Source organism: Neopsephotus bourkii, unplaced genomic scaffold (genome assembly GCF_033783945.1).
Source record: "Neopsephotus bourkii isolate Nb327-2 ecotype Australia unplaced genomic scaffold, CSIRO-AGI_Nbou_v1 NB_107, whole genome shotgun sequence".
Classification (NCBI taxonomy): domain Eukaryota; kingdom Metazoa; phylum Chordata; class Aves; order Psittaciformes; family Psittacidae; genus Neopsephotus; species Neopsephotus bourkii.
Window position 1 is genome coordinate 11,773,975 of NW_026900624.1, and position 25,912 is coordinate 11,799,886.

The window sequence follows — 25,912 nt, forward strand, 5'->3', positions numbered from 1 at the left end:
TTTTCTTCACATCAAAAGCATATTGCAAATTTCTCCATCACATAAAGAACTGAGAGTGACTACTGAAGTACTGAGTATCTTCAAATCACACTGATCAAAAAGAAAATGTAGGCTTCAAAGGTGGTACCTACCTCTAAGGTTTTGAAAGCACCAATGAGTTCATGATAGGTAAGGTCTATTAGGTCAGCATTAGTGAAAGAGATATGCAAAGAACTTGCAGGCCAGGTGCAATTGGCTTTCTTCAGCAGTCCAACAAATCTGAGTAACTACCACAAAGTCAGAGCCTAAACTTCTCAAGAATAAGAATAAACTCTTCAGTTGAATAAGAGTGTCTGTCATGGACTCCAGGGCTGAACACAAGCCACTGATCTTCAAAGATTTGCATTAAAGTAGTAGTGGCAAAATGATGGTTAACATCTGAAACGGATGTAAGTTTAAAGCTTTTCTTTTCCTTCCCACTGACAAGAAAAGATTATCATGAGCTGAGGACAGAGGATGAGAAAGAACCTGAAAGGCAGTAACTAAACAAAAGACTCTCCTGGATGAGCAACAGATCAAGCACTGAAGAAAGAGAAAGCAGGTCACTTCTGCCTTCATCCTAATCTTAAGGCAAAAGCATTAAAAGCCTTCTGAGAGATGCTCCTATTACTTGAAACACAAAGAAACATCAAAAAAAAACCTAAATACTGAACATGCATCTAAAAGGCATAGTGTGCATTTCACATTTGCAGTGCTTGTAGAATTAGGGAGGTAGTGTTAAGAGGGACACTTTATGTTCCCAAGGTCCACTACAGAGCACTATGATTCACATGTATTTCTTGTTCCCAGTGCCAACTATCCCTTTTCAGATGTTGTTAAAAGTTTCACAATTTTGGTTAAGGTTGGGTTTTGCAGGGCATCCTCTGGGGGCCTTCTTATGGGCAGAATTAGGAGGTTTATGGCTTTTTAAAACTCTCTTAGACTTTTAATAGAGGTTGAAATGGTTCAATATATAGACAAGAATACTACCCAAGACAGCATGTTTTCACTACAGAGCTAGTCTGAAGAATCTTGTCAGAAACAATTTCTTACAGGATTTATTTTAAATTCAATATTAATTCATAAATTAATTTATCATATGCAGATTTTATTGTAAATAATCAAGAGAAACTTCCTTCACTTAGAAGGTAATTTTATAAAGGATACAACGAGTAATAAGTTCTAACTTAAACAGGGGAATTTCAGGTTAGATATAAGGAAGAAGTTCTTAACTGTGAGGGTGGTGAGGCATTGGTACAGGTTGCCCAGAGAAGTGGTAAATGCTCCATCCCTGGCAATGCCCAAGGCCAGGTTGGACAGAGCCTTGGCTGACATGGTTTAGTGTGAGGTGCCCCTGCCCATGGCAGGGGGGTTAGAACTAGATGATCTTAAGGTCATTTCCAACCCAAATTAGTCTGTCATTCCATGACTCTATGTTTATAATGAAGAATAACTACCTGCCTTAAGAAAATAATCCAGCAGACACTCTCCTTTGCTTGTAAAGCATTCCACACATATTACTTACATAATATATATACGCTGTCATTTAAACATATTGTTAATAACATTGTAAGTTGCCCAATTCATATGGATTGAACTCAGTCTAATTAGAGGACAATCTGTCTGTGTTCTATAATCAGTAACTTCAAGTACTGTGCATACTGGTAGATGTAACATACTCTCTGTGATCAGAATGTTCTGCAAACCTTTTTTTTTAAGTGTAGATAACATTTAAGAAAGATTTGCTTAGCAAAACCATGTCCCAATGTCACCAGTATAATAGGCAAAACAACACAGTATTATAATTACTTTCATAACTCCTTTCTCAGCTGAATGAGAGTAAATTACTTTAGCTACAGGCAATTATGTGGAGAGGAAAGGTGAGGGTTAAAAGGGAGGTAGTCAGAATGAAAAGGGGAGAACATAACAGAGTACCTGAAATTGTTTTGCTATAGAATCTCATAGAATCTTTTTGTACATTTGTAATTGCCAATTATAATGACCTGCTTGGAGTAGGGTTAACTTCAGGGCTAACTTCAGTGCTAACTCATGTAGCTCGGAGCCTTGTCCAGATAAGTCCTGAACATTTTGGAGAACAGTTTCTCCTGGGCAGCTGTTTCACTGCTGTGCTAATCTCACAAGGAAGCATTTTATGTTCGACTGGGATTTGTCTTGTTACAGCTTGGGACTGTTGGCTCTTGTTCTTTTACTATTTTCCCCTGAGAAGAACACAGTTCTTTTTTCACTGTAACTCCCCATTAGTTACTGGCGATACAGTTAGTTCCCACTGTGGTCGCCTCATGGTAGTTCCTCTCATCCCTATAAACCCTTGATTGCATTTTAGTCTTTCATACAAATTATAGCATCTATCCACCTGTAATCCCTTCCTCCATTCCCTGTTCTTCCTTCCAACAGAGGCTAGGTACATTATTGCTGCTGTTACACAATATTTAACAAATTTATCCAAGTGTTTTGAAAAGAATGTAACTACAAGGGCCACTAATTAGAAAAAAAACCTTCAAGTTCTCTTGCCATGTTGCGTTGGTGGCATGGAGGACACAGTTTTTGAGTAATTTTCATGTTGGCCTATAGGTGTAAGTTTATGACAGTGTATGCACTTGCCTTGTTTGAACATACAACAAAGCCAAGTGATTTATTTTTCAATATGCATTAAGCATCTGCAGGCTGGTTCCAAACCTCCAACCAAACTGGGAGGTTTTCCTCTTTTCTGAAACATTTCCTTTTCGTGTCTCAGAGGTCATCTCACCTGTTAATCTCAAAGCACACAGGCAGGTGGGAGGAAGACAAACCTTTCAGATCATATCTAAACTTCATAAAAATGGTGAGTTTACAGCACTTAAAAATATTTTTCAAAAGCAACTGAATAAACTAAAGATGTTTCAGGTCTGATACAACAATGTTTGTTGTTGTAAAAGCCTCATTGTAAAAGAAACCCAACACATTAACATTTCATGTATTGTTTTAAGGAGGATGCGAATCCTCAGCTAGAGATTCCCCAGAATATTGGTATTTCTCCACAGTATGTTGACAGTGGTGAGCCAGGGCAGTAGTATGCTTAAGGGAACAAGGCTGTTCCCTGAAAATAGCTGCTACTTCTGGGGATAGATAAAAAAAGGGTAAAAAGGATGTGCTATATGCAGCTGAGACAGAGTAAGAGGCCATTTTTCCAGTCTCTGCAGGTACTGATACCATTTCCTTGACTCCCTTTCCTTTCCATTTTCTTATTATGTTTGATATTTTCCTCATTTTTCAGTGAATAATGCAAAAAACATGAAGAAAAAGGTTTTTTTGAGAAAGCTTGGAGAGAACTACGCTGTGATTGTGAAACAGGAAGAAACCATGTTAGCTTTGAGATGACAACTGCAACTAAAAATCAGTCTTACTTCCTCACAAAACATAAAAGGGTTATGCTACACTCTAAGCCATTCCTCTTAATCATCAGACTTGGTCTTTCAGAATCACATCAGTCACCAAAACTGAGCCTGAGCTGACACCTGAATCTTCAAGTGGAAAATAGAACATCCTCTTTTGCAGTTGAGTTCTCTGCTTTCATGGGTAGCCATTTCCATTTATTCAAATGAACCATCGGCATTTCCAGCACAACACAGCCCTAGAACTTACAAATGGACCCCTTTGTTAAGATCACAACAGAATTTAACCAGAAATCATACGTATCTTACTATTTTTAAATATGCAATGGCAGTCCAAAAAGGCATACATAACTCATGAACAGTAACCTGTAATGCTGAGCAGTTAGCAGAAGTACTTTATTATAATAGTGGCATATTTTTTATGTTTATTGGCATGACAAATCAATGTCACTAGCTAATGAAACCTGATTAAAGCAAAAACTACTTACTTCCATAATTGTCTGATTATCCTATAATTGCCATTATTACCACTGACAGAGCATCTCAGAAAAAATAGCTCAATATCTTACTTGTTTTTGCATGGGATGAGTGTTGGCAGGCAAGCAATGTAAGTGTTGTGTGGAGCTGAAACAGCAGCATGTGATGGTTAGCATTTGTAGATCATGCAGACAACAACAAAGCACATGATGACAACAAGTTTTGAGCTATGATTTGAGGATACGGAAACGGAAGAGTTCAGAAACTGAAGGCATCCTTTACCAAAAAAAAAAAAAAGATGTGGAGATAACTGAGACAAGAACTTCTGAAAGTATTCAGAAAGTATTCAGACAACCAGGTAAATTGGTCTGACACCTCCCACTAACAAATGTAGCAGAGACATAACATTTTCTGGGAGAACTTTATATTTGAGTTCTACTGCTAAATGATAACAGAGTTCTGTTAAGCAGAGGAACATCTGGTCTCAATCTGGGCAAATGCCTAGACCATTCCAATCTAATATTCATAAGTCAAAATGCAAAATTCACTTCTGCTTGCCAGAGTATTGACACTATATTATGTTATTCCCATCCTTGTTCTTTAAACAGTACTGCCACAATATGCTGTTTCTTTTCCTTCGGTTCAAGATGTTTCTAGCTTGTACGTTAGTGATATACAGAAAACCAGAATCTGCTTATAAATCAGAAACAAACCTAAATCAAACTTTTCTTCTAAGCTGTCCTTATCTCTCATTTGCCTGTGCATCATGTTCTTTTTATTACGGTCCACACTCATGTAATTGCTTGTGGTAGTAAGGATAAATCTAGTCATCTTGGAGATCCTGCTAGTCCCATGGGGTTTTGAACACAGAGGGTCAGAATTTTGGGAGGCAGAAAGTACCACTGTGATCTATCAGCCCCTTGAGAATATCTTGTTCCAACCTCAATGCTGAAGCAGGACAATCCGGAGCAGGTTGCCCAGGACCATTTACAGCTGGGTTTTGAATATCTCCAAGGATGGAGACTCAATAACATCTCTGGGAAAACCATTCCAGTGTTTGACCACCTCTACATTTAAAAAAAAAAAAAAAATAAAATCCAACGTATTTTCTCGTGTTCAGGTGGAATTTCATGTGTTTCAACTTGTGCCTGTAGCCCCTTGTCCTTTCATTGGGCAGTTGTGTAAAACGTCTGGTTCCCTCCCCTTCATTCCCCACCTTTATCATGTATTTACCCACACTGATCAACATCTGTCTTGAGCATTTTCTTCTTTAGATCCTCTGGGCCCAGCTATTCAGAGAGTTTTCAAAGCACTTTTCTGTCCAATTATCTAACCTATGTTTTGTTATGTTATCAATGAGGATGTTATGGGAGACAGTGTCAAAAGCCTTACAAAAGTTGAGGTAAGCAACAAAGAGGACTCTCCCCTTACCCACCAAGCTAGCTATCTCACTGTAGAAACTACCAACTTAGTTAAGCATAATTTCCCCTTTGTAATTCAATCCTAACTATTCCTGATCACCATCTTGTCCTTCATTTGTCTGGAAATGGTTTCCAGGATTAGTTGCTCTGTCACTTTCTCAGGAACTGTGATAAGGCTTAACACCCTGCAGTTGTCTGGACCCTCCTTTTTTGTTCTTCTGGAAGATAGGACTGACATTTTCATTCCTGTGAATGTCTTGCACCATAGAGTGCTTTCATAGCACCCTTGGATGCTGTGTTGCAGGGTGTTGTAGCAGTCTCAGACAAACTGTTAAGCTTTAATGTTGGTATAAAAAGCAGACATGCAAAAAAGTTTGCTTGACTAAAAGGTTATTTTTTTTCCATCTATATCATGGAAAAGTTGTAAGGAAACGTTGGAGGTTTCAAGTCCAACTTACTGCTCCAAACAGAACTTTCTCAAAAGCTATGCCAAACCCCTGTGGCTTTGTGTAAAACCTGTCTTGAAAACTTCCAAGGACAGAGGTTTTGCAAGCTATTAGCAGATGTGATAAAATACATTCCCCTTCATGACAGACCATGCCTTCCTTACCTAGCTTGATATTTTGAGACCTGCCAGCAGGTAATACTTAATCATTTGATAGATGCCTGTAATGTTGATTTTGTATGACTACAGTTTCTTGATTGATAGCACCCTTCAGAAGTCTATGTTTGCACAGCTAATTAATCTCCATAGCGATGACAGAAAGATAGCTTAGCTGCTGTTCTACATAACCCTAAGAATCTTGCTAACAAGAAGTATTAAACAAAATTGCCACTATTTAATAGAATCATAAAATCATAGAAAAGTTAGGGTTGGAAAGGACCTTAAGATTATCTAGTTCCAACCGCCCTGCCATGGGCAGGGACACCTCACACTAAACCAGGTCACCCAAGGCTCTGTCCAACCTGGACTTGAACACCACCAGGGATGGTGCATTAACAACTTCCTTGGGCAACCGATTCCAGTGCCTCACCACCCTAACAATAAAGAACTTCTTCCATATATCCAATCTAAACTTCCCCTGTTTAAGTTTTAACCCATTACCCCTTGTCCTGTCACTACAGTTCCTAACGAAGAGTCCACCCCCAGCATCTCTATAGCCCCCCTTCAGATACTGGAAGGCTGCTATGAGGTCTCCACGCAGCCTTCTCTTCTCCAGGCTGAACAGTCCCAACACCGATCCCTGAGGGACACCACTCGTTACTGGTCTCCAGCTGGACACTGAGCCATTGACCACAAGTCTTTGTGTGCAGCCATCCAGCCAGTTCTTTATCCACTGAGTGGTCCATCCATCAAATTGATGTCTCTCCAATTTAGAGATAATCTAAATCTAATCATTTGTGATCTAGTCTAATCATTTGTGTGTATGTTCTCCATTTGCCTTGATGTGAGCAGCACCCAACTTTTGTACAGCAAATTTACAGTACCTAGGGCTTTTAATGACACCAGTATATTTTAGTGTAGAAAGTGACTTTACAATGTGGTTACAGTCAAAAATGTCTGCATGTAGGAGGTTTCACTCGTCAGTTGTTTGCTTTTCTTTACTGGCAGACATGTCATTTAATGCAAATTATTTTCTGTTACAATAATACTTGTTTCAAAGGAACGAACAACAGTCTTATTGCAGCTTCATAATATAGATCCATACAGTTACCTGCTATGTCAGCTGGTAAGCTGTGTTTTTAGTGCAGTATAACGCAGTTCAGCTAATTTGCGCCTGGGAGCAAGGCCGTGCAGAAACAGCTCACAGTCACAGGGGAACCACACTAGGCTTTGGAGGTGAATGCTATATCTCTGAGCTAAGCAATGGTAGTCTTGAGGCTTTTCAGCCCCTAGCAGAGGTATCCAAACTGGTGTTTGGCTGCAGCAATACTGAGCTCACCACTGGCCCCCAAAACCACCTTAGAAGCATAGCAAAGTAGTTCATATCTAGTTCCATTTATCTGTATTTAAAGATGAAGTTGCAAACATAGGAGACAACTGAATACCTTGCTGCTACTGAAAACGGACTGCCCAGCCCTCTAGACTTCTTTTCTTACAACTGAATCTCAGCTGTTTTCTGCTCATATCATCCCACTAGCTCCAGTTTTTACCAGATTTTACTTGGCTACTTCATCTCACTAACACAGTAGAGAACTGTCTTCTTTTTCTCCTCTCTTCTTTCCTGAGATTTTGACAAGGCAGTAACATAAACTGGTTTATTGCAGAGTTTTACTGACTTATAAAAGGTAAAACAGAGGAGTAATGACTGGCAGGGACAGTGAGTCACCAACCCACCCTGTACTCTCTTCCCTGAAAAAGATAGCTTATGAGCATTTATAACAGCTATACAGATATAGCAATATTCACATTCCTGATTGCTCTGCAAAAGCAAGACTTAATTTTAGTGCTGCAGGAGCACTGAATCCTGCAAATAGGCAGACTCTGATTTTCCAAAGCTGATAATGCTCATTTTGCAATGTGGTCATTGACAAGACAGAAAAGGTAAAAAGAGGAGGCTGAATACAGTGTCAGGAGATCTGGAAAATACCACTACTATGTATGCGCAGAGCAAAAGAACACAGATCTCACAACACGAGATAAAGCTGGCAAAAGATAAAATATGGATAAACAGGGCACCATACAAAATGTAATAGAGGGATGATAGCTGTAGCTGCTGCTGTTTCTTTTTTCAAGTCCAGCCAAAACCCAAGCTGAGCACATACTGCAAAGATACAGATTCACACACAAAACTAACGTCATCACTCACACAGACAACACAAAGAGCAATGTCTTCACTGCTCATCACCCACATAACACAAACAGCAGCTCAAGTAACATGAGTGACGTAATATTCTATTTGAATGTCTCAATTCCACCTGCTTCCCTACTCCCTTCCTGTTCAGGCTATGAAAATCGGCAACTTCCAGTGAGAAAGCCCTGGCTTCTTCAGGGAATGAGAAAAGACTTGCAATGATGTGTAAAGTCCTGTACCTTGGTCAGGGCACTCCCAAGCACAACTACAGGATGGGTGGAAACTGGATTGAGAGCAGTCCTGAGGAGAAGGACTTGGGGGTGCTGGTTGACGAGAAACTCAACTTAAGCAGCAGTGTGCGCTTGCAGCCCAGAAACCAACCATGTCATGGAGAAGTAGTGGACTAACTGGATAGTAATGGATAGTAATGGATAAATAATGGATTAATAAATAATAATAAATAATGGATAAATGGAATAATGGATAGTAATCATGTAGTAATGGACTTCAAGAAGCAACCCTGGGAAGTGAACAGAAAGCCTATTGATTTTCATTAATGGATGCTCATTTTGCTCCTTTTGGGTTTTAGGGGTTCCTAAACACCTCCCTGGAAGCAAGGAGAAATTGTATTGTTTCTGGAAACTAAGCTAGATACTTGCATAGCACCGCTTCACAATCAAAACATGCCAGCTTATTTGACGACAACTCAGGTAAGCCTTTATGGTATCTGAGCGACCCGTCTAAACATACTTAATTCGTCACACCTAAGTGGGAGGAAGGTTTTCTAACCAAGGACCAATATGCAACAACGTGTAGTATAAATGAGTTAATGCTATTTATGAAAATCTTAGTTCTTCAATCCTTTGCTCATGTATATTTCACACTAAGATTGAAAATACCACCTTGCACTTTGCTGGTGTGTTGCTTTTAAACAACCAACCAGGTACTATGTGAATTTTTAAAAACACTGTAACAAAGCTGAGCACAAAATCATGATCTGAAGAGCACTGAAATAAACAGAAGTATTCAGAACATAGGTCATCCACACCAGTAAGTATTTACTTCACATTCCAAGTAGTTTTCTTCCTATAAAATTATTTCTTGTTATTAATAATGCAGCAGCTTCTACAAGCATGATCATGAATCAGGATTCAGTGGTGTTGGGCATCAGACAGAATAAAAGACTGTTACTGTCCCAAGTACATCGTCAATTAACTAAAGACAATATTTGCTAAAGTGAAGATCAGATCATACAAGGATTTTAAGTTTCACTTACACCTACACTCACAACACAGCAGAAGAAATATTTGGCAGATAAAGCAAATCTGATGGTGCCATGTAGTGTGATATAAATGTCTGACTTGTCTAAACACGCCCCAGCATTTTATGGCCTGACACAGCAAGACTTTTTATTCATATCAGCTTGAAATTCAGTGGTTTTCTCTTTCACTTTATCTTCGTGTTCTTTTAAAATCCTGGGGGAAAGAAACAATACTTTTGAGAAAAAAATCAATAATACCCATAACAGTCAAAGCAAAATGCATTTTCCCTAAGCCTATAAAATTATCCAAAGACTGACAGAAAATGACAGAATTTTGTGGACAACCAAAAAAGTACAATGTGACTCCATCACAAAAACACTTTTGTTCATTTAGTTAGAAATATATAACTGGTTCTGATTGTTAGCACTTACTGTATATTACAGAGATTCAAAACAATGACTTGTTATTTTTGAGGCTGAAGCAAAAAGAAAAATACATCTGGCTACCTAAATGTGTATCAATTACCCAACACATTCACAAAGTATCACTAACTTGAGAAAAAATATTAAAGATCTGACAGCAAATTACCAGTGTTTTCATCTCTGTATGATGCACATATATATGATATAGATTTCTCTTAAGTAGTGCAGAGGGGACAGATTTACCTGTACTTTTAGCCTTTGCGTAACTTAAAAATATCTAGATCTTACTCCCTTCCAGCCCTGAGGCAGACAGCAGAGTCTGAGCTGTAATGAGCAGAGGAAGAACATCCAATGTTCTACTGCAAGGATCCACCAGCATCTATTCCCAAGACCATTTCTGCAAACTTCCAAGAACTTCCTGCAAGAACTATCACAACATCCTAGTTCCTCAGCTTTCCTAGCAGCAGTTCAGGTGTTTCTAGGTCTATCCATGGCTTTACTAGTTTACATGGGACTTTCTCTGAACCTGAGCTCAATTGAAGCAACAGGGTCAGGTTACAGACCAGTTTAAAAGGAACAAATAATTTATCACTGTAATTGCCTATCAAACTGCTTTATTAAACAGTTTTCTCTAGCACCAGTGACATGCCAGGCATGTATAGGATTCATAGACTGCGTTTCCTTCACGCCTAGATAAGTGAAGCACAGACTTCTTGGTATTATACCCAGAATATGCACTGCGTTCATAGAAAATTAAATTGTAATCCTAGAATCAAAGAGAAAGATCACTTCAATCAATTTCACACAATATCCCACTCTAGGTTTAAAAAAGGAACATAGACATACCGAAATATGCAAATCAAGAAACAGAAATAGATCATCTTAGGAAAAATTAGAATTTAATTCTAGAGTTAACAGTAAAGAGCAACAAAAGAAGCCCATGCCTGCCTCCCAAACACCAACACATGTATTTCTTTAGCAGACATTTGCTCTGTATAGTAGCTTTCGCTTTATCTCTCAAAGGTTAAAACACAGATATGCCTGGTAAGGTACTGAGGTCCTGTGAACTTTCCTTCAGATGGTGAGGCAATTAGTACATCAGAGATCAGAGTGCTTGACAAAGCAGGTGAAAATAATTCTAGTAACCTTTTAAAAAAAAAATAACAAATCCTTGGAAAACTTCAGCAACAGTGATTGCATCCACACAGCACGAGCACACACACCTGCAGTTTGAGACCAGTGTATTCCAGCAAATGACCAGTTAAAAACCTCAGCAAAACACAGCGATAAATTAATTGTATTTCATTTTTTGTACTTCTGAAATTTTTCTGCTCCTTCTTTCTCAGTCAGCCAGAACCTCTGTATCCCTTGAGATCTTTGTAATTAAGAACAATGGATCAAGCCCTGACGGCATTCTCAGCACTTCAGCTGAAGCCTTAACACAATACATGCAAATGTAAGAGATCATCTACACAAAAGCCCGACTTGGCAGCTACTATGACAAAAGAAATTCAAGAAGGAACGGGTCCTCCACCTGTTAAGTGTACACAGTGTGCAAAGTCAAGGCAGGCAAAGCATTTCTTGTAGGCCTCCTTCAGGTACTGGAAGACTGTTGTCTTCCAAGAAAGCTGAAAAGGGACTTTCTACAAGGGCACATAAAGACAGGACAAGGGGGATTAATTTTAAACTGAAAGAGGGTAGACTCAGATTAAACACTGGGACAATATTCTTTACTAAGAGGGTGGTGAGACACTGGCACAGGTTGCAAAAAGACATGGATGCCTCATCCCTGGAAGTGTTTAAGGGTAGACTGGATAGGGCTTTGAGCAACCTGATCTAGTGGAAGGTATCCCTGCCCATGGCAGGGGGGCTGGAACTAGAAAATCTTTAAGGTCCCTTCCAACCCTAACCATTCTATAATTCTATTATTGTCTTATTTTATAGCTGATGAACGGAGAGAGAGACAAGGCTTTATGAACTCATTTAAGTTCACTCGGTAAGTCTGTGAAGGGCCAAAATGATGTCGTGCTAAATAGGAGCATGCCTGAGCAGCACCGATATCATAAGCCATTTTGTTTAAATAATTGCTTGTGGTTACACTAATCCACTCAAAAAGAACATTGGCTGTTCCTGGATGCTCACAATATGCTCACAATATTCTTGTACTGCATGTGAATATTTTGCTTTGTGTCTGTTGTTTCTTCCTTCAAACTTAATACTACAATATTCTTCTTACTGTCATGATGTTTACTCTTTAATTCATCTGACTACAGATCAGCTTCATCATGGCTTTGTTCTTCACTATGACACTTTCCCAAAATCCTATCATTCTATTCCCCCTTTCCTGGAGTATCACACGCACACTGCAACTACCAGTCTTCTCAAATGACAAGGAATTGAAAGGACCCCCTTCAGGCTGCTATTCTTCCTTTTAATAATGAACTGTGCTTCCTGCCTTGCAAAGAAGTGACACATGTTCTAACAGGAGCCCTTTCCAATCAATTTTGTAGTACACTAATTTCTAAGATGTGGGACTAAAACACAGCAAAAGTTAATAAAGCTGATCTGCAATGACCACTGGAAGTGCACATTCCTCTCTGGTTATAGGAAAAAATATGTAAAAACGATCCCATCCTGTTGCAACCTAAAATGCTGAATTGTAAATTGGGACCACTCTGTTGACAGCAAGATGCTAGGTTGTAAATTGGGACTGCTCGGCTGAGAGCAGGATGTTAGGTTGTAACTTAGACCCACTTTGTTGAGAGCAATATGGGTCAGTGGGCCCTTGAGGTATGTATAAAAGAAGGGTAGCCTGTGAAGATGAGAAAGGTATGACCAAGACAGACAGCGCCAGTTCTTCAAGATGAGGAGCAAATCAGAACTAACGGAAAACACAGACACAATTGTTAAGTAATTCACAATTCACTATCAATGACGATCAGAGACCCCCCGAGACCACCTCTGGCAAGAAAAGCACACGCGCAATTAAAATGCAAATATTACAAGTAGTTCCATGAAATCTAATGTAAAACATTTCCTGGAGAGGTTGTAAATATACATAAGTTTGTTGGATAATGGATGCTGCCTGTAGAGTCCAGGTGTGCTCAACTTTGCGAAATGATTTGCGTGTCTGTCCTGAGCTGCAAAATAAAGAATGACTACTTCCTAAAACTCCAAATTGACTCTGAGAGTTTCTAAAACCTGTTGGAGTTCAAGCTCACTAAGCTAATCTGATTCTTTGTGTGGGAACAGGTTCAGGGTTGTTTTCACCAAATATGGCTATATAGATTTGTATCAGCTCAGCACCTAGTGCCATGTATTTTGGATCTTTTGTAAGTAATTCATGAGGTTATAGACAAAATAAGCAGCTAAATTGCATCCACTGATAGAGCCTGTGGTATATGGTTTCACAGGAATTACATGGCTATATAGCAAGAGTTAATAATTCATTAATATTCATGTTTATTATTAGCTCAGCAAGCAAATTATTATAATCTTATGCATATGCTGCTTTTCAACTAATCCATTGTCATTAATCATTCCTTTCCTTAGCTATCTCAAGCAGTGCATTCAAACATTCAAATGAGTCATTCAGATCCATTCATTTCATTATAACCATCTTTAATTTGACGACTTTCTTTGTTTTACTTATGCAAAACATTGTATTTTCTTGCATGACATGTTAGAATTAATGGCCTGGTGGGCTGTGAGTTCTCTGTATTAGAATGATTCATCTTTGTTTTACTAGTACAATTTTTTAAGAGAGCTAAACGACACGTGAGACACCTACTCAGTCCATTTATGTGTCATGTGTTTTTTCACAGAGAGATTCAGTGTGACACCCTGGATGGAGTCCCTCCTAGCACCCAGGGTCTTCAAACTATGTGCTTCCATACATGCAAGGAAATAAAACAGATTTCCTAAAGGGAGAACCTTTGAAGGATGAAGCTCAGGGCTGATACTGCTCCCCTATAAAAAAAAATGGACACGAAGGTATGCTTGTAAAAGGCTGCATGAATTATCAAAATAAGGCAAAATGAGGTCTGACCCTAACTCTTTCAGTTATATAGAGGTGTCTAGCAGCAATCTTTCCTATAAATCAAGAACAATTCAGCTGTGTTTCAAATTTTCAAAATATCCTTTTTGGGTACCAGCCAGCAGAACTGTAAATCTATTTTCAAAGAAGAAACAAGTACAGACATGAAATCCGGCACATTGTTTGATATAGGGAAATTTCTACCAACTCAGCTGATTTCTCAGCAAAATTGAGGTGACTTATTTCTAAATAAATTAGCATTCTGGAGGCATTGGTGTTCAAACTATATGCTCTGTACAAAGAAATTCACAGAAGTATAGATGGGCATGATACACAGGAATATAAAGGAATGTCTGCTGTTTTCAGTCCCTTAATGCTTAGATTACAGCCCATAGATCACCAGTGCTCTGGTAGATGCACACTGTTAACTCATTTTATCTCCTTGATGGAAAGTTACTAAAAGTAAACATATTTTCTACTCCCACCATAGGAGTAACAGATGGTCTTCTGTGGTTTTACAGAAGGTAGGAGGGAGAAAAGGCCCCCAGATTATCTCTCTGCTAAGAATACATGCACAGAGAAAATAGAGGAAAAAAAGAGAAAAAAAGGGAGTACAAAATAGAGAGAAAGGGAGGACAAAGAAAAAGAAAGAGGGGAGAGAGAGAGGAGAGACAATGAGAGTGAATTCTCAAATATTTTTTGCACCACTCATAGAGTCATAGAATAGTTAGGGTTGGAAAGGACCTTAAGATCACCTAGTTCCAACCCCCCTGCCATGTCCCTGCCCCCCACATCTCAAACTAGACCATGTCCAACCTGGCCTTGAGCACTGCCAGGATGGAGCATTTACCACTTCTCTGGGCAGCCTGTTCCAGTGCCTCACCACCCTCACAGTAAAAACACTTCTCCTTGTACCTAACCTGAACTTCCCCTGTTTAAGTTTGAACCCATCACCCCTTGTCCTATCACTACAGTCCCTAATGTAGAAAACATTTGCAAGGCTAGACTTCAATGTCTCATTCAAAGACTGTCAGGCAGTGATTTCAGTTCGGATATTTTCTTGAAGTCAGCAGTCTCACAAATTCTGTACCTCAAAGTCCTGGCAAGATGGCCTCACCTTGCCTCACCTTGCCTTGCCTTTCCTTCCCTTTCTTTCCTTCCCCTCCTTTACACTTCCCACAACTCTTGCCCTAACAAATCAATGCCAGGAGCACCCATGATACTGCTCTCCTTCTGCAGCATTAAAAGTGAACTTACTATCTCCCTCTTCCTCCTTCACTTCTGCACAGAGTAGGAGAAGAGGCCAGCTAGGGCACCCCCTGCAAACCAACTGGTGCTACAATATTCTTTCCTAATCGACTCCTGATCTACATACAAAGGTCTTGGAAATACTGACCTACTCGATTGACAGAGGAATAAGTATTCATTACAGCATCCACTTAATTTAGCCTGCAGTAAGCAGGCTAAATTAAACAGCTGGAGTGATGTAGAGTCTTGGGTGACATGGTTTAGTGTGAAATGTCTTTGCCCATAGCAGGGGGATTGGAACTGGATGATCTTAAGGTCCTTTCCAACCCTAGCTATTCTAAGATTCTATAATTCTATGAAGCTATCAGACGCTGTTATGTTCATGATCCCAAGAGTGAAATTAAGATGTAAATGAGGCCAAGGAGTGTAATCGATCAGTTAGTTTATTACAGAAAGACAATTATTATAAAAAAGGGATATTATTGTAATGAAGGGGATAGCAATAGGGCAGATTGGAGAAAGGATGGGAATGAAGCAAGGATTCGAGCTGCAGGGAGAGAGTCACCATTGTGGATCCAGCGGTCCATGGGGAGCTGTTGTCGGAGGTGGTGGGAGTCCTTCAGCGTTTGTAGTCAGTATCGGAGCAGAGTGTTCCCTGAGAGCCTGTAGTAGTAGTCATCAGAGGTGGGTGTCACCCTGCAGGTGTCCTTATGGAGTCATCCCCTTGAAGGTACCCATATTGGTGATGTCTTTTTCCCCCTTTTATAATGAGTTGGAGGGGAGTACCTATGTTCTTAATGTCATGTATTACACATTCCTGGTTGACCAGTCCCCCTGATTTTGCAGCCATCTCTTCAACTGCACATGTCTGCAGCAATTCTGGGGATAATGAGTAGCAACTCCTCACACCAGTCTTAGAGATAATGGACTGAAGAGTCTTATCTCAACTCCTCCCAGCCATCTCTGAGTTAATGGATTGGTGGAATTCTATCTCAGCTTCTCATACCAGTCTTTGAGACAATGGTCAGTGGAGTCCAATTTCAGATCAGTCTCACACACCACCTGGTGTCCCAAAGATTGTTCTGGATCCAGGTGGTTTTAGAAAAGAGATAGTGTGAAAGAGGACAAGAAATGAAAAGAGCAGTGGTTTAAATTATTTTTACAACCAATTGATTCTGTGGACTCATTTTACTACTTTATCATTATCACTTTTCAGACAACAATTAGCATCATTTGATTTGCTATGAACTCCCCCTTCCACGGCTAGCAAGTAGTCAGGAGCCGTGCAGTGTTGAAATACCATTTGCCTGGCCTGATCAGCTAAGAGATCAACGTCATGGGCTGCATCACTGGTAATGATTTCTAGGATAGCTTGAAACTGAGTAATGCAATTTAAGTTATAAATAGGTTCTTAAGCACCACTGAGCAATTCATTAGTGTTCCAGGTAGCCAGTCTGCAATGCTATATAATTCATTACAATAGTTTATCAAAGCCTCCCAAGTGACTGAGCCACCCAGGGCCCCAACAATTTGTTTACAAACATTCACTAGATTTCCTGGAATTACAATACTTGCATTTTAAATACGCATTCGCTTCCTTGCTGGGTGGTGATCTTGAGGGGTTTCTGGTGGTCATTGATAGTCTTCCTCACTGTGTCTGCTGATTAACCTCTGTGCTTGCACATGTACAAAAGACTTTTGTGAGTTACTTAACAACTGTGTCCATGGTTTAGGTCAGTTTGTTCTGATTTATTCATTACCTTGAAGAACTGTCCCTATCTTGCTCTCAACAGAGCAGTCCCAATTTACAGCTTACAATTAACAAAATGTTTTGTATTTACAACTTAGCATTTCATCTTGCAATTCCCCCCTTTGAGGCTCACAGGATACATGTATATCCTGTAACGCTCATCTCATGTTATTTTTCCCATATTTAATTCTGAAACACCATTGTGAACAGCAACATTGAATCATGCCTGCTAGGGTACAAACACAAATAATTATTACTATTATAATTATTACAAACAAGCTCTTTAACCATGTCCAATTTGGTAGCCAAGAGGTAAGTGTGTGCCGTAACTCTACAAAACCCATGAGGTATCATCTCTAGTGACTTGGTGCAAGATCTGTTTGCTCCTAAATCTCACCCAAATATGTAAAAATTTTGCTGCTCTGTTCCATGTATGTGCAGCAGCTTGTACAGACGTCTCCCTGGGAAGCTAATAGCAAGTCAAGGTCCATACGGTTTTGCAGTGTCACCTGGGATAGGCTGGATACCTCAATCTGTAATGCATGTACTCACTCCCAACCAAGGGAGAAACCATCTGGCAAAACGGAGAAATCCTGTGAAAACCTGTGGGACAATCGGCTATAGCATTGTGAGTTCGTACAAAGTGAAAAATGTGTCACCAGATCAGGCCCCACAAAACAATTTGCCTTAATTATTTCCAGTGAGCTGTTGTATGTATCCACTCTCCAACCCTTCGTTCACAATCAAGGGGAGGAGCTAGTTAGTGATGGGGAACTGGGGTCTTCCACATTTTTCTTTTTCTTTAGGGCCCATGGGGTTTTTTTCGGGCCATTCTAACATAACTTTTTCCAATTTAGCATTGGGTAATCCATCCATTAAATCTTTAGGAACACCCTTTCATCACCCCAGTGTCCACAACTCTTGCCTTTTATTAGGAATATTTCTACCTCCTGGGCGAGTAGGAGGTGTCCGGCATTTCCCATTAGCTAGGTGAAGAGGGGTTTTTACCTCTGTTCATCTCTGTCCCTTAGTATCAATTTTACTGGAAATATTGATGGGACCGTACTTTCTCCCATAATTAATCAACTCCTGGGCAACTTCCCCCGACGTCCATACTTTTTTTTCTGTCTTTTGAACAGGTGACAGCAGTCCTTCAAGGGCAGCAACGGCCTTTTCACTTTGTGATGCTGCTTGTGTCTTTCTCTGCAATTGGATTGCTGCAGCTTCCAGGGAGTCAGGAAGACACCGAATGAGGGGAGTCGTATGCTCAGTATCATCCTCGGGGACTCCTGTTTAAGTCCCTGATCATACATCATTCGCAGACATGCCACTTTCTGTACACTTTCTATCAACTGGTCGACTGTCCCTGTGATGGCGAAGGGATCTCCCCTTTCCAAAAGGTTAAGTCCTTCAGCCCAATAAGCTGCTCTTTGAGTTAAGGACCAGGGTGCGCGGTGCTTATGGGTGGTTAAAAATAATCCTGGCCCCCAATATCCCTCAGGTTCCACTTCACTTAGTAAAATGTTATCTCCCCCAGACAGCGATACTCTCCAAACACACTTGGTTTCTGATTCTTTTGCAGTACAACAGAATTTCTTTTGAAGTTTAGCTAATTCCATAGCAGTATACAGAACCTCTTTGGTGTTAATTTGTGGGAATTCGTCCTCCCCACCTTCATAAGTATATTCCATTTGTATCTAGGGGCAGAAAGAAGTCGCAGACATTTAATTTTTCTAACCTTTCCTCTTCCAGATCACCTTGGGGGTATTCAACTGTTTTCTCCAACCATGGAGGGGTGCATTTCTCTGCAAGGAGTTGCTCTTTCAGGGCTAATTGCAAGAAGTTAGCCTGTTTTTTCTCTTTGTCTAACTGTTCTTTTGAGTTAACTACCGGGTCCTGCAGGGATCCCAGTCTTGTAAAGTTTGTGTGAACTGAGGTTCTGCTGTTTGTTGTTGTTCTATAGCTTCTACTGCAGCAGCCAAGCTGGCGCCCAGCATGGCACAGATAATCTATTTATGATTTCTGGGCCACAGTTTTGTGTCCTTTTTCAAGGCACTTATTCAGTCTGTTACACTTTGCAAATTATACCGATTTTTCTTGGCCCATTCTACCCCCTTATGTTTCTCTAAAAGACCATACAACATATCTCTGTCCTGAGGGGCAGCTTGGCTGCTATTCATTTCTGAATGGAACAGTAGTCTTAGAAAAGCAGCAGGTTTTGTTTCAACAAACCCCACCCCTTAAGTCCCTGAGAAGCACACCTTACACTTCACATGACATTATGGTACTTTTCACTGCAAGGGATCCTGTCTCTGACACCAGTTTAAATGTCAGGGTCTGACTGGAGAAAACCCCAGCATCGGACCATTCATGATCGCAAGAGTGAAATTAAGATGCAAATTAGGTCTTTGGAACAAGTTGCCCAGGGGAGTTGTAGATGCCCCATCCCTGAAAGTGTTCAAGGACAGGTTGGATGAGGTATTTAGCAAACTGGTCTAATGGAAGGTGTCCCTGCCAATGGCAGGGAGGTTGAATCTAGATGATCTTTAAGGTCCTTTCTGACCTAAAATATACTATGATTCTATGAAAAGCAGAGACTGGAGAACTCATAACTCACAATACGCAAGCAGGGAGTTATCTTTTCTTAAGTTTTCTTCAGCTCCAGCTGAGGATTACGTGCAGAGCTGCCCTAAAAACACTAATTGAATATCATCCCTCCTAGCCCAGGCATGCAGTCAGGAGAGGGGATCAGTATGTAAAACTGCATGGAACAAGATGATTCAGAGAAAACTCCAGGAACAAACTCACCAACAAAGTTTAAGTTGACAAGCAGGTATTCTTTATTGTGGTGCTGGGAGACAGGCGGGGTAGCTTCTCCTAATGTGTGTCTCTGTATTGCTACACGAGTAGTCCTTACATAGTCACTGGGCATACATACATATTCATGAGGCTACGTATGAATTACATCATTTTCCAGAAAGTTTCTCCCACGGTTTACATTCCATTTTGTGCTTTTGTGCCTCTTTGTCTCAAAGATCACTTCTGGTGTTTAAATCTCATAGTCAAAAAGTGAGGATCCCAAGAGCCATCATTTAGGAAAAACAAAGTTGTTGACATAGTCATCAGACTACACCTGGTGTATGGAAGGAGATGAAGCACTATTCACACAAAGTGGCAGTGATTAGATGCACAGCCTAAAGACTGCCCTAAGAATGTAATGTCATGAACTGAGTTGAATTGAATCGGAGTCGAGTCGAATCTAATTGAATTGAATTGCCAGGCCTAGTCAGCAGGCTAGGAGGACCATGTAGGACTTATGCACATATTTCTGTGCCACATCGACAGAGATATATCAGAAAGGAGCATTCTGATGCGTTTTCTTTAAAAAAAAATAAACAAAACCCAAACCAAATCAAAACAGGCAAAAAAAATACAACCCAAACTAAGGGCTAAGGCACTGACATTTCATAGAAAAAAAAGATATAATTCCCATTCCTAAGTGACCTTTGGAAATTAACCTCTTTTTTACCCTCACAGCATTTCTTTAGAAACTAAACCAAGATGTTTTCAGCAGCCAGGCAGGAGGGATTTTGTGATTTCTTCTCTCCCCTCCCTGCTTTCTCTCAACTGTTTTCAGGAAAATAACTAAAAAAATTTGTAGGAAATAAGATCTGAAGGAATGTCCACTTCCAGCTGAGATGTGCTTTCAAGGAGCATGAACAGCAGAGTTTAGTCCTAGCTAGACCTGATGACCAACCTGTTTTTTGTTGTCTGAAAGTCCAATAATGACACACTTTGAAAATGTGATACCAAATAAGCCATACAGCAAGCAAAAAGTATGCATTGTATAAAATAATTTCAAAAGATGAAGCTCTGTTCTGTGTCCTACACTTTTTATTAAAATGTACCACTTAGAAGTTATTATGTAACCATGGCATAATTCTAACGTCATTTTTAAGATATGCTTGCTTCTTCTAAAAGAACTATATAATTATGCCCAAGCATACCTATTTTCCTTATACTTTAATCTTTTTAAATATGTGCTTCAAGAATATAAAAGTGAGTAATACTTAACAATGATACTAAAATTAGAAAACAAGCATAGCTAGCTTTGAAGCAGTAGCAGTGCAAGAAGTTTAGACTCCAAAGAAATGCAACTTCCAGCATGTTGTTTTACGGATTATTACTGCAAATGGCAAATTCATTGTTACCATGCACATCAAAGTTAGAGCTGTGAAAAAAAAAAAAAAAGGAAGACATTTTCAATTTGCTAATAAAAATTCTTTAAAAAAATAGTTTTAAAGATATTTGCTCTCATTATTTTTCGGATAGTGCAACAGCTACCAAAGAAGACTCAAAAAATATCAAAATTCAACAAATGTCCCTTTTTGACAAACAAACCTCAACAAACTTTAAAAAAAAAGTTTTCTTTTTTTAGACAATTATTACCTTTCCGTGGATCTTCTTGTGTCATCTATTAAAATGCTTAAATTCAGCTTAACTTCACTTTTCCTGAACAGTCCTTCAGACACAAGCCTATGCACACACTGTCTGTGGTTACCACTTATGTAGATTGAGTTTCCCTTCTATGCACCTTCAACATTTATCTGCAGTATATTTACATCTCTTTCTTCATGACTTAATTTGTCATGATTTAATTAAAAACCTGAAAACTATATAACTTTTGATTCTGAGACTAATGCATTATCCTTCAACACCATTTCATGCTTTGCAAGGTAAAGACATTCTTCCTAACACACCTCCCCCCCCTTCATTCTTCATTGACCTTGGTGTCTGCAGCACTGTTCTTCACGTTTTATTCTCCCTCAACTACTGCACAATGTTTTCTGCCCTTTTTTAAACACACTTTCCCAGATGCACCACCACTGCTGCTGCCGGGCTCAACTGTGCCCTGCAGTGGGTCCACTGCCGCCAGCCGGGACAGCCTGGGGACCTGGCCTGGGGCAGCTCCTGCCTTTTCTCCCTGGCACGGAGGCTGTCCCTGCAGCGCTCTGCTGCCAATACCTGGACATATACACCCAGTACATATCCCAGCATAATTTCATCCTTTAGAATGATTCAGGAAGTTCTTGAATTACCTTAATTAATAAGGTCTGCATTACCTTAAAAAATCCATCTGCTTCAGAAGTCCTGCCTTTTGTCTCTGCAAGGTTTCTGTCACTCGGGGTACCTCCCTGTAATGAGAATGAATATACAATTTGTTCTAACCATGGTAATAACACTGCTGAAATGTTTCCCCATAGGAGTATCCACATTTGAGACTTCGGCTTCTCCAAATCTGTGGACCTCATCCTGCACAAATAGTTACTAATTAAAAAAAAAAAAAAAGTTAGCAAAGCAAGGAGTAGAGGTTCTTTAATTAAATGATATTAAAAAAAAAACAAAACAAAACAAACTTTACAATTTCTTCATCCAGAGAGTTCAATATATGCTGATACTGGCACCTGCATCATTCAGAGAAGACATCATTCACAGTCACCATGTAATCTTTTATCCACAATTAGAATTGATCTTGCAGCTGGAACCAGATGTCAGGCTCACATGTTTACAATCATAGAATCATAGAATAGTTAGGGTTGGAAAGGACCTTAAGATCATCTAGTTCCATGGGCAGGGACACCTCACACTAAACCATGTCACCCAAGGCTCTGTCCAACCTGGACTTGAACACCACCAGGGATGGAGCAGTCACAACTTCCTTGGGCAGCCGATTCCAGTGCCTCACCACCCTAACAGGAAAGAACTTCTTCCTTATATCCAATCTAAGTTTCCCCTGTTTAAGTTTTAACCCATTACCCCTTGTCCTGTCACTACAGTTCCTAATGAAGAGTCCCTCCCCAGCATCCCTAAAGCCCCCTTCAGACACTAGAAGGCTGCAGTGTGGTCTCCACACAGCTTCTCTTCTTCAGGCTAAACAGCCCCAACTTTCTCAGCCTGTCTTCATACAGGAGGTGCTCCAGTCCCCTGATCATCCTCGTGGCCTCTGGACTTGTTCCAACAGTTCCATGTCCTTTTTATGTTGAGGACACCAGAACTGCACACAATACTTCAAGTGAGGTCTCACAGTTATGCGGCCTAAAACACTGAACACAGCATCTCACTTTTTACGCTGGACTTAACGCCATTTACTTCGACTTAACACAACTTGGTGTCTGGCCTTAAAATGTTTTTTTTTTTTCCTTTCAGTGAAACCTCAGGTTCTTCCTGTGCAGTCTGAAAACTACACCTGCTTCAATATATAGATTTTATAGATACAGATTTTCTAAAGCAACACTGCAGAGTAGGGCTGAGCGCTAATTCCATAAACCACTACTGAATCCAAAGTGCTTTGTAAATGCGGTATTGTTATTCAGCAGCCTGACTACTGGGCAGGTTTTTTCTGTGGCTTTAAAAAGAGACCACCATTACACATGCTTCATTCTGGATCTGAAAACAGAGGCCTCAAAGGGGACACAAAACACCCTGAGGAGGAATAATTCTACTGTCTACTTCCAAATCATGCATCGAACACGCACACCTAAAAACTGTTCTAAACAGAGTTGTGGTTCTCTTACAGTCATTTATCAACAAAGTTCATTACTTGTGCCCTTAAGAAAAATCAAATTAGTAAATCACTAAGTAGAGTTTGGCACAAAGCTTAACAGAAAAAGCATGTGACATTTGACCTAATATTCTTCTTTATTCTGAAATATGCCAAATAGCCATAGCTCTGAGTTATGCAGTTCATTACTGAGATGTATAATCTGGCAAGATCTGCCCCCCAGCCTGGCATCCATGCATGCCCCGTTGGCAAAAAGAGGGTTTTACAGATCCCTGAGCATTTTGTTTTGAACTATCTTCCATTAAATAACCTTCAGTAGACATTTCTGCCAATTACAGCTTCAGGGTAATGTACCTTTTGCTTCGTGCAGGAGGCTGGAGCATGACAGGTAAGTTGATCTGCCACTTAAAGGCCATTTCTATCCCTCAAAATATGAATTGTAAGAATTTCTTCTTGAAGAATATTTTTCGAGTTGGAATCTGAAATCCAAACCATTTGAAATGGAAATCCCAAAATGATGATTCTGGATCACCGTAAGTGAATTGTGTGTAGCTGTATAAGGTATGTTTTACCTTGCTGACCAGCCTCCTTTGTCAGGAATTACGAATTTGATGAAGAAAAGAAGCACATCCTAGCTGCCTCATACCCAGAGTACATCCTGAAGAGCAAGTTCCAGATAGTCTTAGCTTTGAGTAGGATGGAGCATCATGCACCACAACTGTAATTTCTGTGAGAATTCCACTAGAATTTCAAAACTAAAACATACCTTTTAAGCAATTAAAATGATTTTTAATTCCAAGCACCTTCAGCAAATGGTGTGGAGGGTAGAGAACAATGACATTTTGAAGAAGTAGCAAAAGATTCTGTAAGAAGCCAGATGTGCTACAGAAAATATGCTGAATTACTTGGGGAAAAATTACTTGAACTGCACTTGGCTTTGATGTGAGTTTCTGCTTATGACACAAACTTAAATTGCAGCACTAAATACCCAGAGAAGGAGGCTCACTGGCATGTTAAGCAAAGGGAGCTGAACCTCTGCAGCTGGAAACTTACATTTCCTTCTCCTCACATAGTCTTGATGCCTCCTCCTGAAGCATCTGTCACTGTTTTTGAGCCTGGCTTAGTTTGTGAGACTTTCTCTCCAGGTCTCTCTGCAGCTCCTGGTTAGTCTGCTTCAGCTTGGTGCTCTCTACTTTGATTTCTTCTTTGCTACTGAGAAATTCTGTACATTGCTGCTCTAACTGGATGGAAAAGAGAAGAAAGTATTATAACTAACTGATGCTTCTTGATTTTGAGGCTTTCAATTCAACTCAGTTGAATGGGGAAACTATTTCTATCAAGGCCAAATTCTGAATAAAATACATATGGTGCTATTCCACTGCATTATGTACAGACATAATCATGTTACACAAGCCCAAAACCATTGCACTCTATAATTGAATTTCATTTAGCTAAAAAATGCAACAGGACAAACCACAAAAAAATAAAAAGGTTAAAGAACAGATTAGCAGTATTTATTTAGTTGATATTCACAACTGCTATTTTAGACAGTTTCCCACAATGACAAGGCCTACACAGAGCAATTCAGAGTTCTGCCTAAAAACTGTTTGATCTAAATCTGGTAGCTGATAAACCTTCCCATTCCCAGTAATATCAACAAGCAGTAACCTTTCTGCTACCTCCACTAAATCTGCCAAGAACTGTGACTTAGAGCTTTTTATTCACCTTTCAAAGTACGTAAAAAGGACAGATGCACCTTCCTTGTGAAACAGGTAACAGCAGATGACATGGTTTCTGGTATGTAAAGAAGTGATACCTGATTCTCCTTGGCCAAATAAGCAAAAGTTATGTAGGCTAAAATTAGTCCATTTCGTACTAGGGAAGGCATTTCTGACCCGAAGATATGGAAGTTTTTTCATTTGGTTTGGTTTCTTTCAGTATGCCTTTTAGGGGAAGTAAAATGTACGAGGAGCATTATAAAGATTCCTGTTCAGTCTTCCCAGATCTGAGACAGAATGGAGGATTCTATTAGCACTTTCGTTTTGCCCATCCCAACAAGTAGAGCTCACCCAACCCAAAATCTGTCCTTACCCAGCTCTGCTAGTCTGATCACATTACATAACACTGCTGTTGTTCTAGTCTTGTTTTTAAATGCAACCTTAAGGCCCAGGTTAAAAACAAAAGCAGAAAATACTTTCTAGCTGGGATTGTGAAAGGTCAGGAATGAGTAGAGTGGGAGTACTTATCTCAACAGCATCTTAACATATTTGCTGAACTGTAGCCTTAGCAGGTTCACAACTGACTAGCTGGGCACCAAATTACTGCTGAACAATGTTGGTTTACACTGCTAATCACCTCAGTTCCTGGGTATCACTTCCATTCCCTGACAGAATGAAGTGATGTATTCCAAGTAAAATACCAGATATTCAAATATGACAGGACAAGACATTCTTATCCAGATGAGTGGTTTTGGGAGAAGGAAAAAGTGATCACACAATGAAAAACTTTCAAAAAGCTTCAGAGCAACGA

General features: G+C 39.8%; 1 protein-coding gene across 1 annotated transcript in view; it reads right to left on the reverse strand.

Moving 5' to 3' along the window:
* Positions 1 to 9,487: 9,487 nt before the first annotated feature.
* CRACR2A (calcium release activated channel regulator 2A) overlaps positions 9,488 to 25,912 on the reverse strand; it is a 29,610-nt gene continuing 13,185 nt past the window's right edge. The window contains 5 exon segments of the mRNA XM_061356494.1: positions 9,488 to 9,578; positions 10,477 to 10,553; positions 21,689 to 21,836; positions 21,945 to 22,016; positions 24,437 to 24,624. Coding sequence (XP_061212478.1) covers positions 9,488 to 9,578; positions 10,477 to 10,553; positions 21,689 to 21,836; positions 21,945 to 22,016; positions 24,437 to 24,624 — 576 coding nt within the window.